Genomic DNA, 17,069 nt, shown 5'->3' on the forward strand with positions numbered 1-17,069 from the left:
TATTATTATTATTATTATTATATTTTTTGTTGGAGGACTATTATATCTAATGAAAAAAAATGTTGAGAATTGATCTGTATATTAATATCTTCTGGGATTAAAATGTTGATTTTTAAAATTCTTAGAGAACGATCTAGATAATACGAAAAATAAACTGATTTGTCTATTGAAATAAAATTTTGAGAATTGATATGCATATTAATTTTTTTTAAAAACTAAAATATTTACTTCTAAAATTATTGGAGATTGATTTGGATAATTACTCTATTTTATAGTCACGAGATGCATCAACGTTTTGATTACTTAACATAATTTAGAGCGTAATACTCAATTTAATCTTGAAATTTTAATACCAATTTAATTTGTTCAAAGATACTTTTTAGTATTAAATTATGCAAAATATATAGTCACCAAAAAAAATTATGCAAAATACTCGTTGTGTTGATCCGTCCTTTTTCTACCGTCTTCAACCCATCGTTTGAGGCCAGCGGCTCGTGAATGAGTTTGTTAGAGAGGGAGAGAGTAATTAGGAGGTAGCTGGAGAGAGTATTGCATTGGTTAGTTAGTTAGTTTGGATCTTGTAGCAGAGTTTGTTATGCTACATATGGCTGCACCTTCAGCCTTTGAAATAAGCAGATTTCCCACCAATGCAAATTTCACTTTTCTCTTGTTCTAAGCTCGCATAGCAGAGCCTCAATTTTCTCACCAAGAAATCGGCAGCTCAGAACAGAATTCAACAATTGCTTCTCACACTCTGACAAAACGAGAACTTCCCCCCTTTCTCTCTCGCGCGTTTTTGTTTGTCTTCTCTCATTTCTTGAACACACTCTAGCTGTTCGACGAAATGCCTGAATCATGCACTCCCTCACCACCGCACCCTCTTTTTCTTCCCTTTCTTTCCATTTCTTTCCCCACCGCCACCGCCACCGCCACACCCTCTTTCAGTTAACTCCTCCCTTCATCTTCTCCTTCCGGTACACCACCGCCAAGAGGCTCCAGGTGCAGCTCCACGTGCAGGAGGAGAAATCACTGAGGAAGAAAAAAGGGAGGAAGGGTCTTTGCTGCAAGGAGGACTTGGGTGGGGCCGAAGAGGAAGTGTTCTCTCCTCTGGAAGCCGAGCTTCTTGAGTTCATGCGGAGCTCCGAGAAGCCATCAGCATTCCCGACGAGGGAGGAGCTGGTGGCTGCTGGGAGGGTTGATTTGGTTGATGCCATTGTTACCAAAGAATGCTATCTTGTTTATGGCTGGGATTTGGATCGTGGGTCACGTGAAAGTTACGATTTTGATGGTGCTTCTGTTGCTAAAATTCATGGTCAAGCATCAAGGGCTTCTGGGTTTTCTTCCTCTTCTGATGGCGATAACTCTTGCCAGCAAGCCAAATCAATGTGAGAATCTCCTTAAGATGTCTCCTTTTTTTTTATTGAAGAATCTTGCTATAATGTTGGACCTATCCTCATATTATTATCATTATTACTAGTTTGCCGTATTTTTTTTGTTTTCTTGTGTTTGTTTTGGGTTTCTTTTCCCTTGGAAGTTTTTGCCTGAATGGTTTAACGGACCTAAGAAGAGTTCTAAAGTTTTCAAATTTGGAACATTTTATCTATGCTTTCATTGTTCCCGCAGTTATGAGCTAGTGCCTCAGTTTAGTTTCTCAGATTTGAGACGGTAAGAGCTGCCAGGGAGCAGTCCCATGTGGACTGCAATGGTAACAAGTTTTGTTGGCTTTATTTGGTTAATGTTGTCAGTTGTAGAATTAGATACTTTTAACATTGCGGTTGTTGTTGCCCAAGAATAGGTGGCAGCTCTTCTAGATAGATGGTGACTTTGAAAAAATTTTGGGAACTAGTCACGCCATATCTATTGGCTAAAATTTTGACGTGGGAGTAAGCATTTGATCCATCAAATTATATCAAAACAAAATCATGGGTTCAATGCCGCAGGTGATATTGGAGTGGAACGTTTGGCTTTATTTGGCTAGTCTTACCATTAGAATTTGAGGAGTTTAACATGCTGACTCAGTGCCATCCTCTAAGAAATTCTAAAGAAATAAGTCGCCGTGTCATCAGTTATGGCTTTTGTTCTAATGGTAAGTGTACGAGAATTATTTTTGAATGCGATCTTCTGTTTAACAGGGATATCGAAGTTGAGGAGTCAGGCATTGAGGGTATATTGAATCGGCTGGAGAGACAGAGAAGTAATTCCTTTGGACTTGGGTTAACAGAGAAAGATGAAAGTGATCCTTCCAGAAACAGTGAAGATAAAGATACAGTAAGTACTCTTCATGGTGGTTTGATCAAACATGATCAGCACAGATCTCAATTAGGTAGTGAAAATTTAAGAAACTCCCTTGAGCCTGACACATGGAGAAGTTGGATTATCCAGAGGAATGGTTCTTCAAATGTAGATTTTGAAGGTAATGTATTTTATTTTCAGGTTGTTTCTTAATCTGGACAGGATCAACTGATATCTTTATGATCATATACAGCTGCTGAAATTGTTCCTAGTGAAATTAGGGAGTCTTCTGCTGAACCTGCAAATAGAGAAGCAGGGTTCAGTTCTCTTGATGGGGATGCAAATCACAATGATATCAAATCCCGTATCCGGAATCTGGAATCAGAGCTATCCTCTGCACTTCATTCGTTGAGATCTAAAGCTGATTATGTTACAATGCAGATGGTGAGTAATGAGCTAATGGACATGGCTGTATATTATTATTACCGCAACATAAGAACGAAATAAATAGCATGAGATTTACATACCTGCTGCTTTTGAATCTCATTTACCTCTCCCATTCTTTTCCATGTAGTCAATCTTAATTTATAAATCCCTTTTTTTTTGGCTCTTTGGGTAGAGGGGAGTAGCTTTTCGGTTAGCAAATTCATGTACCCATTTTTAATGCATGTTGACTAGTTAGACTTAGAAGCTGAATATTTTGTACGAGGAAAGATAGGAAAATAGAATTACTGCGATTTATAATTTGGGCTGGAAATGAATGACAAAAGGATACACACAGTCTGTTTATAAGCCAAACCAAACAGTGTGAATGTACTTAAATTTTCTGTGTTACCAGTTAACTTGTTATGAAAATTATTATTATTATTATTATTATTTTTCTTTCGGTAGTGGGTCTATCTTTTGTTGAAGAATCCAACACATTGCTGTCAATTGTAAACCACCTCAAAATAATAATAATAATCATTGCTCTTTCTTTAGCAGTTTTTGGGTAGTTAAAGCATTAGTATGTAAGTTTCTCTTCAGGATACTAAACTAATCCTGAGTTGGGTGCTGTATATTCTTTTATAGGATCAGAAGAACTCATCAGATGATCTAGCAGAGTATTCCGATGCTTGGGAATTCCAAGAAACTGAGATAATGAATGCTCAGGACAGACTGCGCTCCATACGTGCTAAGTTGTCAGTATTAGAAGGAAAGATGTCATTGGCAATAATGTATCCTCAACTCCACTCAGCCATTGTCTTATATATATTGTGTGTTACCTAAACCTTGACAATCCCATGTTTTCCCAGGGATGCACACAAAATTGTTGAAGAGAAGCAGAAGAGGATTAATAATGCTCACAGAGCCTTGCAAATTCTGAAGATGATTTGTGTAGTTTGGCATAATCCAGCTTCACAAGTATATTTAGTAGGATCCTTTGATGGTTGGTCCACCCAGGTCAGACCTCTTTCATGATTTTGGTTAGATAATGAATATTTTCTCAAGATGGGTTTCATCATGAATCTGACCTTGAGAAGTAGTACCATGTGTATTTGAAAATTTTATGCCTAGCATGTGGATGCGGATGAGGGGTTGTGCACAACCTTGAAGCCCTCGAAAATGGATTCCTGGTTGTTTTACTTTAAAAAAGAAATACTATGGAAAGAAGAAATAGAAATTAAGGACAACTGCGAATGTGTGGACCTAATTTAGTGAGTTCTTAGATCATTACTTTAACCTGATTTTGCGTTTTGATTGTCTAGTGTTTATGTGTCAGTTGCAGGCTGTCTTAAGAAACTACATCGTTCTTCCCTTTTGAGGATGTATTCTACAATTTTGAGTTGTCTCTGATTTTAATGATGCAATGATTACTTTTGCAAAAGATTTTTTTTTATTTTTATTTTGTTCTGTTGTATAGACTCAGGCATTTTAGATCCTTACACTTAGCATAAAACACACCAATAATTAACAGTATTACATTGCAGAGAAAAATGGAGAAATCAAATACTGGCATGTTTTCTTTGAACTTGCAGCTATATCCTGGAAAATACGAGGTTAGTTGTGTTTCAACTACTTGATTTACAATCCAGATAAGGTATAGCAAGCATTCAAATATTTGATTCTCTGTAACAGATCAAATTCATTGTTGATGGTGAATGGAAAGTTGATCCACTGCGGCCTATTGTTGTTACCAATAAAGGTTATGAGAACAATCTCCTCGAGGTTCCTGATTAGTGTATGATAGTGTGTGCGATTGTGCTGAGATAGAATCTGTAGATCAGAAAAGAGTATCACAGGCATTAGGCTAGTACCCGAAATCTTTTTTGCTTCTCATTTCTTCACAGGAAAAACCAAATGTTTGGGGTGGTTTCAAACATTTAGGACGGTATATTTTCCTTTTTACACTCATGTACAGAGTAGTGAGTAGTTCATTGATTCTTTTAACATGTAACACAAACATGTATGGATATATTGACTGATGTCGAAATTAATCCCATTCAATTCTTTTTCCACATGTTCATGTAATCTTTAAGTGGTTTCACACCCTTTCTGTGTATAATGTGATTCTCATGCTCTTTGATTATACGTGGTAGATGAAAATGATCCAAATAAGCATGGTTTCACGGTCAAAGAATCTTAAGTATTCATGTTTTTGAGACCGGGTTTGATCTCTTTTTTACATATGTTTACTCAAGATAAATAGTTAACTGATGGAAACACTGGCCAACAACTTTGCAGAGCTAATTTGATTATCCAATGTCCTAGCATTATCATCAATGAATTATATAATTATAGTTAGTAACTGTAAATTATAGTTGCAGTGGTATTCCTTTCACTTTTGGGAAAATTGACAGTTAGATTAAGATCACAAGTCTAGAGTTACAAGTAAAATGTTGAGGATAACCAAGTTAAGTTGAAAGCCTCATGAAAGTCTTAAGAATCTAGGGCTTGGTTAAAGCAAAGGTAAAGCCACTTCCACAGTAGACTCTGATAGAGGAAACGTCATCCATATCATAACCCAGATTTACTGTAACAGGACGGGCCCTGTCACAAGGATCCCCCAGGCCAAGTTGACCATGCTCACCCCAACCCCATGTCTTTATTTCTCCATTATCTGATTTAAAGAATAAGGGTAAAAACAAGATCGAAATCAGTATGTTAATATAATGAAAGTATAGAAAAAAATCAACCTCTTGATATTGTATTCAAATGTCAAATTGTAAATACTTATTGCATTGCTTCCAAATTTTAACGTGGTCTCCACTCTGAAACCAAACCTACTTTTAGATGAGGAGACGACACAATTTTAAGTGCAATCTTTTTCTTGCCTAAGAACAAGAGAAGAACATCTTACCTGTGACAAGAATGGAGTGCTCGGCACCTGCGGCAATATCAACAACCTTTGTATCATCAAGGCCAGGGACTTTCTCCATGTTGGCTTCTCTTAAATCTACCACAGAATGACAAAGCATAACAAAGATAAGGGCATTGTCCTTAAACAACATTTTGCATGATAAAACTCCACCTTTTACTTACATCATCAAATTTTACCCATGAATTCAGGCAGTGCCATGTCTGTTTTTTCTTTTCCTTTTATTTTTTTCCCCACTAAGTTACAAGCTTTTCAATGGTTGCTTGCCTTTTTTGGGTTCCAGATCCATGAGTGTTCTGCAGGTACATTATTTTGCTAAAGGTGAACTAGGTTTATCTATACCATCTTTTCACTGATTCAATATTGATTATTGGAAAAATGTTTAAGGCTAGAACTAGTAATGATGTTGGCGAAGATAGATAATTCAAACACATGCATGGAACTAACCATGGCAATACGACTTGCATTCTTAAGGATTAGATTAGATATGTCATGTGTGCACCAAGAGAGTAATTATAGTTTCTTCAAGAACAAGGTACTCAAATGCATTACCATGTAACTGTTTTGCTGAGCTCGTACTCCAATGATTACTAAGCACTCCAAGATGGTTGCCACCAATCATATAGACTTCACCTGCAGCTATACACAAATTTGACAAAATATGCACTCTTCTTCAATAGGAAGCAAGAGAAGTAAGGAAATCATGGAATTGGAATAGATAGTAACAAGAAATACCAGTCAAAGTTAAAGCATGGTTCCATCCTAGAGCAACTTTGGTAAAACTCGAGGTAGAGTTCAATCGTCGAGGAGAATTAGCATCTTCATAGCCCTTGAATCCTCTTCCCCATATGTAAAGATTTCCATCAACTGATGCAACAAAAAGATATAAAGGAACGAAACTAACACAGTTTGGAAAATATCTTTCTATATTGATGAACGAAACTAAAACTGATGCGATGGCCAATGACCCATCTTGGTTAACTATCTTTCTATATTGATTTCATCAGATGACCTAGTTTATCTACTAGAAATTTTGTCAAACTTTTGTTGTTAGAATGAGGTGACATTGTTCTTCGCCTTTCGATGTAAACGCAGGTCCCACCGCTTCTTATCATCCAACCACCACCATGATTCCCGGCGAAAATTATGGTTCTGATTGTAGCAATTCAAAAAGGAGGAGTGCTAGGGGCCAGTAGGGTTTGTGATTTGTAGCCATCAATTAGTCATCATTAGTGTTTTCAATTGTGTGAGATTACATCTAATGGTGTGGAATAATTCACTTTTCTTTTGTCGGATAAATGCTGGCCAATTTTAATAAAAGTGTTGGCCTCTTAGACTTTCTCATTCAGAAAGTTAGGGATTTACCAGATATTGCAGCACTATGATCTCCATTTGCAGCAATGTCGACTGTCTCAGCATCTTCAAATCCACTAACAACTTGAGGAAGATTAATAGATTTGACCCTATCTTTGGAGATACCCAATTGACCGCGCTTCCCAGACCCAAATCCATAAACTTGATTTGATGAACAATCTGCACCATAATTGCGATTGATGCTTAAAAGAGGCAGCAGAACATAACTCAAGATCGAATGTGTAACTTGTATATGTGTCCGGGCGTACCTTCCAACAAAACGAGGGAATGGCGCATGCCACATGCAACCTTGGCAACACGGCGATTATCGAAGGATGATACCTTGGCAGGAGAGCAGCGTGATGTGTAATCGCCATGGCCAAGCTGACCGAATGAAGCATCGCCGCAAGTGAACAAGCATCCGGTATCTTGAGAAAAGACAACAATAGTTAGTTACTTTCAAACACTCAAGAGTCAAGACAGAGAGAAGAAGAGTAGAAACCTGAAACAAAAGCGGAGTGACTCCAACCAGCAGAGACATTGGTTATGAAGTAAGGGTCCAGTGATGTTACAGGCTTAGGATACAAGGAGTTGTTAACAAACTCCCCATGGCCTAGTTGTCCAGAACTGCCCCTGCCCCATGAAAGTACCTTCCCACCTACACTTCATTGTTAATTAAGAAAATAAGTTGTTGAAATTAAAACAAGAGAAGGAGGGTAGAGTCGTAACTGGAGGTGATGGCGATGACGTGGGCGGCGCCGCAGGCAAGGGAGGAGATGTTGGAGACAGAAAGAGGGGGTTGGCGAATGAGCTGAGGACTGACCTCGTCTTCAAGGCTGCAATTACCCAACTGCCCCTCCGTCCCAGCACCCCAACTCCACACTCGTTCTTCTTCTTCCATCTATCTATTGTGTTTGCCCACTTTCTTAGTTTCTTTCTCCTTTAACTGCTGTCTGCTGCTACTTTACTACCTTTCTTTGATATTCTCTCTCCCTCTCCTACTTATTTTCCACCGTAAACAATAAAATAAAATTTAATTTTGTATTTAAAAAGAGCACTTAGTCCCTTACCAATGGACTTATCCACAATGACCTTGGGATAACGATCAATTTAGGGATTATCAAAACTAGAGAAGAAATTTACCATAAAAATGTTTGATGATCTTAACGGAACTACGCTTTTAACCTAAAATAAGTTTGAAATAATATAAAATAAAATAAAATTACACATTGATTTATGGATTTGTCTATTGTGTGAAAAATTAAAGTTGGTTCTTAGAGAACTAGGTGACTATAGTCCATATTCCAATTTGATGGCTCTCATTTCAGGCAAAGTGGGAATTCGCAAAGCGTGTTCCTCAAGTTGTGTTCTCTCTCTATATATAATAAGACAGTAGTACATAGTTCATTGGCTGAAAAGTATAGTTGTCAGAACCGAATCGGTGATCGAATTAGTCAAGTTATTGGGTCATTGAGTTACTGGTTTAACTGGTAAGTCACTGGTTGAACTGTTTAACCCAGTCCTATATAAATAAAAAATAACTAAAAATTTAAAATATATATTTTCATTAATATTTTAAGAATATTAAACTATTTTAAAATAATATGAAATAAGAACAATAAGTATTTTATTATTTTTATTCTATTATAAATATTTTTATTTTATTTTTGTATTAAAATAACTATTATTTTTAAATTTCAATAATTTATTAATTAATTTATATCTATTATACTATTATATACTATAAGTATTTATTAAAATATAATATTAATATATATTATATAATTATGACAAAAAAATAAGTGAATTTATAATTATTATTAAATAAAAATATAATTAAAAAGATTAAATTTATAACTAAAATTAAAATAAAAAGTAAATTATATATATATATATATATATATATATATATATATATATATCATAATTTGCATAATAAAGCATAAGGAACGTTACAGCCTAGCGGCTGTGCTAACATTTTAATTTCCTGGAGACAAGGGATCGAACTTCCTTTCTATCATTATGAACAAATTTGCATTTTCAATCGGTTCGGTTTGACCGGTTTTCAACGGTTCATTTCGGATTTTGACCGAGTTTGACCGATTCGTATCGGTTCACTTCCTTACACGATCTAACTATCGGATTGGTATAGGTTCGGTTCATCAGTTTTTTGGTTGAACCGGTCAGTCCGGTCCGAGTTTTACAACTATGTTGAAAAGTATTAAACTTTATTATGCAGCATGTGGTACAATGGTAGCGTAAAAGAAATTTTTTTATTGTGTTATTACATCACCGTATATTAGATTGCTAAATACAGATAATGTTAAATATAAATGTCATTTACACCAAGGTTATGAAAATCGAACCGATCATCAAACCGCTCTAGCTACTGGTTTATTGGTTTATAGGTTCAACCGGTTCGACCGTAGTTGAACTGAAAAAACTGTTTTATAATAAAATAATAAATAAAATATAAATAAACACACTAAAATATAGTTATAGTCTAATGTAAACTTTAAAATATCCAAATTAAAAGTACTATATAAACCCGAATGTTATAATCTCATTCAAATACTTTCATATTGTACCTTTTGCTTTCTTTTTTGTCTTTCCGTCCTAACAAATTAAATATAATATATGATAAGCCTAGTATTACATTTAACTACACAAAATCTAATTGTTATTGAGTGTTGGACCTAAAAACTATCTCAAAGCTCTATTGTTGATACTTAATCAATAGCTCAAGCTATTAGAGGCCATCAAACAATTTAAGTCTACTTCTTCAATGTCATAAAAGAGTAATTTAACTATGCAGATTAATATACCCCCGAAACAAAAACAAAAAATGCAGATTAATATGATAGTAGTGGAAAATTAGTGAAAAAGTAATTATTTATTCGGAAAAAGAAAAAGGGACAAATAAAGGGAATGTTCACCTCTCTGGAGCAGTATTAAAAAGTTGATTGCATAGGGATCAATCCTAGAAAGTGTCAAGTTTTGAAGCACCAAAGAATAGAAATTATAAATTAAAATGAGCATGGAAGCTAACTAAATGGAGGTGCATATTGGAGTGGATAAAAAATGTTGTTACATACTTTATTTGTATCCAACAATCAAAAGGTACCATTCAAAAACTCTATAGCTTCACTTGTTAGCTCCAAACTCTATCTCTATGCATAAGAGTAACAGTAGCAAATTTCAACCAAAATAGAGTCAAAATTCAACCAATAACAGCAGCAAAATTCAACAATTATTCAACTAATAACAGCAACAAAACTCACAGAATAATTAACAATTATTAACCCATAACAAGTTTATAGATTATTCAATAATTATTGTTTAAAAAAACCTAGAAGCTAGAAGCATAAAAGTATAAAATAGAGGGGGAATCGGTGAACAAAACTGACCAGTGCAACCGAGCTGACGCCGACGACGGTGGAAGAGAGGTGTACGACGGAAGCAGGAGGCGAGTCTGGCGACGGTCCTTCCAGAGTTGAAACAGCGACGATGGTGGAGAGCTGCACGATCGCGACTGTAATCTTCGAGGCTCCAACTTGCGACGGCGGCGGGAGCAGTCCAGCAGCTGGACGGAAGTGACGGAGACAACTCGCCAACAGTGAGAGGAAGGACGAGCTCGAGGGTGAGGTTGAGGGTGAGGGTGAGGGTGAGGGTGAGAGAGGGAGAGGGAGAGCTGCGTCGTTTGTCTTGTGTGGAGCAATGGTTAGTGGAGTGGGTTACTGAATTAGGGATTTAGGGTTGCTGGGTTAAATGGGAAGGACTTGGTCAAATTTAAAAAACTGACCGGTTCACGATTCGGTTCGACCGACTGGTTCCCGGCCGGTTTTGCGGTTCGACATCGGTTTGCTGATTCTACGGTTTTGCCATTAGTCCGAACCGAAAATTCCATTGGTTCACGGTTCAACCGGTTCGACCGTCCGATTCGAACCGGTTTTCAGAACATTGATTTACACTGATAATTGGCTCAACCTATTGTTGAATATACGAAATTGTACATTTATACATACACAATATTATACTTGATGTTACATCATAATAAAAAAATAAATAAAATCAGTTGGAAAAGATGGCAATCTAAAGTGGATACACAGGGACCAATTTTATGCTTAATTCAAACCTATTCTCAAATATACGAGATAGTAATTTTTGAAAGTATAATACACTTATACATACAAAATAGGCTAAATATCCCTTTAAGGCATCCAAAATTTCATTCCATATCATCTCATACAAATACTAACATCGAAATGGCCGAATACGTTGATTACCTTCTTGACTTGAATTCAACAAAATTTGCCTGAAATTTTAAAGTTTACGTTATTAGGATTTAGGAAGTCCCAAGTAAGTATAATGAGAAGGAGGTTGGAAGCATTCAAATGATTCTTCAAGATAAAAAGGTTTGTACACTGTGTTTTTAAATATTTTCTTCCGACTAACTAAAATATTTATACTTCACCAGTAACTAACACCAAATCTTTCTAATAGGGTGATAGGATGTACGCTAAAATTCCTAGGTCTTTGGTCAGTAAGTGGAAGGGTTCTATTGTACAGTTTTAGAATTATCAAATGACCCACTTCATTGTTGTTGCTAATGATATAGGCACAATCATAACTCCGAGCAAATGGATACTTTGCTTCTCCCACAGAACACGAGTCATCCATGTGGAGAATCCATACTTTTCATTGAAAACCTTTCATTTCAAATCTATACCAGATTTTCTGAATGCTATAAGTTGGATGATTATGAGAATTTTGATAAGTACATGTATTTTATATTGAACATGTTCCTATACTAAGTTATTAGTCAGATATATAAAGAGCATTTGTATTGTCAGATATCATTGCCGAGGTAGTTGGCAAAGAGGATCCCAAACATTTGGTCACTAACAAAGGGAAAGAGATTAAGCGTTTGGTGGTTGTCCTAGAAGATCTAGAGTATATTGTTAAACTCCTTTGATGTTTAGAATTATTTTACAAAATAAAGATTTGCACTTTATCAAAATCCTTTGATATTTAGAATCATTTTACAAAATAAAGATTTGCACTATTTAAAATGTTCCATTAACTTCTTGCAGGAGCAATAGAATAAACTGCATTCTATTCGGAAACACGGTGGACTAGATTCTTCCACAACTTGAAGATGGAAGGGTGGAACTCTTTATAGTTTTGTTTCAATATGTCAGAGCAACAAGGTGAAATAGAAAGACCTCTATTCAAAGCAACTTTGATGTGTCTCAAATGTAATTTGACAACAACTTAAAAGAGATAATGGAGTTTCAGAAAAGATTTGCAGAATCTTAATGTATTAATAACACTAATGTAAATATTTTCATTCAACCACATGTTGCTATTCATTATTTCTCATTTATTCACCTTAGGCTACTTAGTGTGTTGCCATCAAGTTCTGTGAGGATTAGTCAAGTGTCTTTACAGCATGCATGGTCAGGAGCTGATGAATTTAATCAAGGTTATGTTTCTGTAAAGACAATTGAAGAAACACTTGGCTTGGTTCAAGAAGGTCCTTGCTGGATATCTGCAACCATTGTGGCTATAAATGCCATGAACAAGGATTGGTTCTACAAGGCATGTAGGAGGTTCCTGAAAAAAATAGAACTAAGTATCGGTGATAGATAGGAATGTAACAAATGTGGCCACACTCATGGTTGTGCAGCTTTGAGGTATTATTTTGTTTAGATTTTTTTACTTATCGTGGTTCCATACAAGTATTAGGCTTAGAGTTGTTCTAATTGGTAATATATTTTTATCCTTTGAAATGGTAGGTTCAAGGTGGAGGTCATGGTATATGATGGCACTGGAAGTATGAGTTTGCTTCTCTGGGACAGAGAAACCACTCAGTTGTGTGGTAAGCGAGCAGAACAAGTGATGGAGGAGAATGTAAGTACACAACTAAACATGATAATATTTTTTAAATTAATCTTAAATAATAAATGCATTTAATAAATAAGCTAGGATTAGTGACACTAACATTTAGTTTTAGCTCTAGATAACTGATGGTGATAAATATCCTCCTATCCTTGATAATATGATAGACAAAAAAGTGCTATTTAAGATTAATGTAAAATATGCAAATATTAATCATAGAGATCAAGTCTATACTATCATAAAAGTGTGTGATGATGATGAGATAATTCAGAAGAATCTTCCAAAAGAGATACAATTTAATCAGTCTATTAGTGTTATGGTATGGTTCAGTGTTTATATTAATTTTTTGAAGTTATATTTCTTAAATAAGCATGGTTTACAAGTATATTTAAACAAAAAGAATGGTTTTGGATTTTGTAGGAAATTAATTGCAGCAACTCGATTGATATGTTTGAAAATGTTATTCATCTTAATGTTGATGCTAATCCTCCATTTTCTGTGGTATAAAAATTTGGCTTTTGTTTCCAACCTTATGTATCGTATTTTAGGTAGTTTTCTTTAATTGTTTAATTACAATCCTAATTGAAAAAATAATTTATTGTTAGTTTTATGGTTATATGTAGAATATTTTGGATGAGTGTGTTTTCTCCCTCAAACACAAGACCCCATCTAAATGAGCTTCTAGTGGGTGAAGTTTGGGTCTAATAATGCAATAGATAACAATGCGGATGGACAGTTTTCAACCAATAAATTCAGCAAAAAGTCTAAAAAATGACAGAAGATTCAAGAGATTGAAGGGGATGAGTGATGTACTTATGATGGATTTTGAAATATTGCTAAATTTTCATTTAGCATTGTTTTGGTTAACATATTTATGTTTTACATAGTTGGACACAAGTATTTGACAACGTATATAGGGTGAATCTTTCTTTAGACTCAATTTAATTTATGAACTTGGTGAACTAATCTAATTACCATGGAATCTATTCCATAGATATTATCCAAAATCTTATAATGAGCTTGCCAGTATACATGCCTTTATTTTGACATACTTATATGATAAGGAATTCCTATATATATTGCTATATCTATAAGGGATTCATATACATATTTGCTTTATATCTATATTGATTAATCGTAATAAGTCTATTGGATAAAGTGATATAAAATTTAGGTTTTATGTGAAATGGATGAATACTATCTAAATAGTGATAAAGATCTTGCTAGTATTTAGGTTTAGATATTTTGAAAATTCTATATGAAGTCTGCTGGATAAATTGATATAAAATTAAAAATATATGTGAAATGGATGGGAGAAGTTTCATAATAAATTCTCTTATAGATATTATCCAAATAATTTATGTATCTAAGCCCTTTTATTGAGATTTTTGACATGAAGTCTATTGTAGAAAAATATGCATAATTAATTTACAAAATACCAAAACTATATGGGATAGTTTGCATACTAAATGTTCTCTAAGTTATATCAAAATGAGAATAGATAACACTTTTGGATAGCACCACCAAATAAAAGTTACAGTAATTGTGAAGGTGCATAGCATAGACCCATGATTTTAGCATACACGACATAATTTATACAAAAATTTTAATATTGGTGGTTGTGTTGTTAACTCTGTGTATATAAGAAAAATGAAATAATCAAGAATTCTTAACACGAACACCATGTTTGCGTTACGAATTATTTGATTGATAGTCAAAAAATGGTTATCTTGAGGAGCAAAGTCTTATATTAAGAGAATTTACTAAAATATCAGTATAAAAATGTTTTTTAGCTGATACTGCATCACACATGTTGAAATTAACTGTTTCGTCCAATAGAAATTAATTGTGCTATAAATAATTTTGTAAAATCTGTTTTAATTGGACAAGTATTTCAATTTAGCCTTTTTTTAACCAAGATCTATATCTAAACTAGCAAAACTTGGTGTTTTAATAGTTAGTCACTTGATCATTGATATTTGTCCTGTATGTTGTTATAATAAAAATTAGTTAAAATAATACTTTTTAAAAATTGAAACTGTTTGCTTCAATAAAAATAAATTAGAAGCTCACCGCATAAAAAATTATGATTACCTTTTAGTAACTCGAAAAGCATAAAGCTACAAAGTGCTGAACTGACGGGTATATGAAATTCAATAAATAATAGCAATACCTATTCATGAGAGAAGGGTATTTATTTAATGAGAATAAGTCAGATATAATGACAAATAAATTTAAATTTGGTTAAATGTAAAAATTGAACTTTTATACTTTTTCAATTGCAGATTTGACTCTTGCTTAAACAAAGCAAGTCTCCATAGTATGTTAGAAAAAGTAAACAAATCGAAAATCACATCCACTGCAAAAGATTTTAATGATATTTGTTATTTACATCCTACGGAATAAACATAGTTTTCAGTGTAAAGACTAGAGAATCTATGATGTTAATAGCATCACAATGGCTATGGGAAAATATTGAGTGAAAAAAGAAATTTATTGTGTATAAAAAATGGTTCACTTAGTCAATAAGAACAAGCATTAGGAGAGTAAAGGAAAGAGTGTGCCCAGCAATTATTTAGATAAAAACATTTTAAATGAAACTCTTAGCATAAGGTACATGGTTGGTCATAATCCCAACGAAACGATGAAGTTTAGTTCAAGTAAAAAATAGATTAAATTAATGCTCAGAAACATTAATTTATATTTCTATAGAATATGTACTAATTGTTTAAAAAAAGTGGATCTATATCATTTCATTTTCATATATAAGAAATTATAAATTTATTCTGCAAACAATAAAAATAAATCCAACACAGCTGAAAAGGTAATTAGCTTAAAGCATAACATGTAATTAGCTAATTCAGCAGAAAGTTGAAAACAAAATTGCTTTAAAATATTTATTTTCAGAAATTAGGGTTATTTGTTTAAACAAAAATAAAATAGAAGCTCACTACATAAAAAACTATGATTACTTTTTAGTAACAAATGTAGAACTCAACAAGTAGAAAGCTATAAAGTGTTGGGCTGATGGGTATATGCGATTTAATAAAAGGGGCAATACTTATTCATGAGAGTAGGATATTTATTTAATGAAAATAAGCCAGAGATAATGACAAATAAAATTTAAACTTCGTTAAATATAAAAATTGGACTTTCATACTTTTTCAATTGCAGGTTTGACTCTTGCTTAAACAAAGTAAGTCTCACTAGTATGTTGGAAAAAATAAACAAATAGAAATCACATCCACTGCAAAGACAATCAATTTAAAGCATAACATGTAATTGACTAATTCAGCAGAAAGCTGTAAACTTGATAGCATAAAAAGACGAATCACACATGAAGCAATCTGTTTCAATATTACGGGACAAAATCTATTCAAGATTGTGGCAAATTAAATTTATAAAAATAATTCAGACACAGTGACAAATAAAAAAAATATAATTCGCTTTATGTGAAACTTAGTCTTCATATTTTTTGATGTGCAGGTTTGAGGTTTGCTCAAACTTGGAAAAGCTTACCTCAATGTTTGAAACAGTAAGGTCAACTTGATCATGATATCTTTTCGTATCTTGGAAGATATTTGATTTTTGCAAAATACATGGATTAAAGCAGTGGACCAAGCCAATATGATGAAAATTCACTGATGTGTCAAGATTACACATTACTAGTATGTCAAATTTAAGTTTTAAGAGATACAAACTTCACCCAGTAGTTATACTAATCTGGTCAAATGATATATGGTGCATACATGTCTATATAAAAAGCTTAGATGACAATACTATTTAATAGAAAGAATTAATATATACATAACAAAATCCTTTACCGATAACTATGAAAAAAACAAGTATTATTGTGTGAATAGGAGATAGTACCAGGCATCCCATTAATAGCTGACATATTAATTTATATAGGAAAAATTCTTTCTTAAAAAAAAATAAAAAAACAAGTATTGAAAATTTTGTATTTTTATATAATGTTACATTAATCTCATTCAACGTGGAATATAACATAAAATTATTCTCATCCCATTAATAGCTGACACTTTTGCACGCGCTTCCAAATTTTGTTAGAATCGACCTATCATTTAATATAATACCACATCAATAGATGTCTAGATGGGGTCTTCCTTTCTTTGACGGCTATTGGATAAGAGAGATAGATGGATCCATATTTTGTAAGGTAGTGGGCTAGAGCATTAAAAAATAGAAATGACCTTTTTGACAT

General features: G+C 33.7%; 2 protein-coding genes across 5 annotated transcripts; one reads left to right on the forward strand and one right to left on the reverse strand.

Moving 5' to 3' along the window:
• Positions 1-448: 448 nt before the first annotated feature.
• LOC130980275 (protein PTST homolog 2, chloroplastic) lies at positions 449-4,894 on the forward strand. 3 transcript variants are annotated; one of them, XR_009086931.1, is made up of 7 exons: positions 449-1,385; positions 2,133-2,413; positions 2,486-2,676; positions 3,304-3,449; positions 3,528-3,929; positions 4,203-4,271; positions 4,351-4,894. XR_009086931.1 is itself a non-coding variant. In XM_057903957.1 (7 exons), exons 1-7 carry the CDS (start codon positions 856-858, stop codon positions 4,450-4,452), a joined length of 1,467 nt encoding a protein of 488 aa, XP_057759940.1. In that variant the 5' UTR covers positions 449-855; the 3' UTR covers positions 4,453-4,894. The 3 variants fall into 3 exon arrangements, 2 of the variants coding, with proteins under 2 accessions (XP_057759940.1, XP_057759941.1); XM_057903957.1 differs by having other exon boundaries at positions 3,528-3,675; XM_057903958.1 differs by having other exon boundaries at positions 3,304-3,413; positions 3,528-3,675.
• Positions 4,895-4,962: 68 nt separating this feature from the next.
• Positions 4,963-8,240, reverse strand: LOC130980276 (ultraviolet-B receptor UVR8). 2 transcript variants are annotated; one of them, XR_009086932.1, is made up of 9 exons: positions 7,673-8,240; positions 7,446-7,601; positions 7,213-7,371; positions 6,956-7,123; positions 6,326-6,457; positions 6,143-6,229; positions 5,755-5,886; positions 5,573-5,668; positions 5,194-5,332 (listed from the first exon to the last, which is right to left on the reverse strand). XR_009086932.1 is itself a non-coding variant. In XM_057903959.1 (8 exons), the coding sequence occupies exons 1-8, from the start codon at positions 7,842-7,844 to the stop codon at positions 5,160-5,162; spliced, it is 1,143 nt and encodes a 380-aa protein (XP_057759942.1). In that variant the 5' UTR covers positions 7,845-8,231; the 3' UTR covers positions 4,963-5,159. The 2 variants fall into 2 exon arrangements, 1 of the variants encoding a protein (XP_057759942.1); XM_057903959.1 differs by lacking the exon at positions 5,755-5,886 and having other exon boundaries at positions 4,963-5,332; positions 7,673-8,231.
• Between the last annotated feature and the right edge of the window lie 8,829 nt (positions 8,241-17,069).

This window comes from Arachis stenosperma, chromosome 5 (genome assembly GCF_014773155.1).
Source record: "Arachis stenosperma cultivar V10309 chromosome 5, arast.V10309.gnm1.PFL2, whole genome shotgun sequence".
Lineage (NCBI taxonomy): Eukaryota > Viridiplantae > Streptophyta > Magnoliopsida > Fabales > Fabaceae > Arachis > Arachis stenosperma.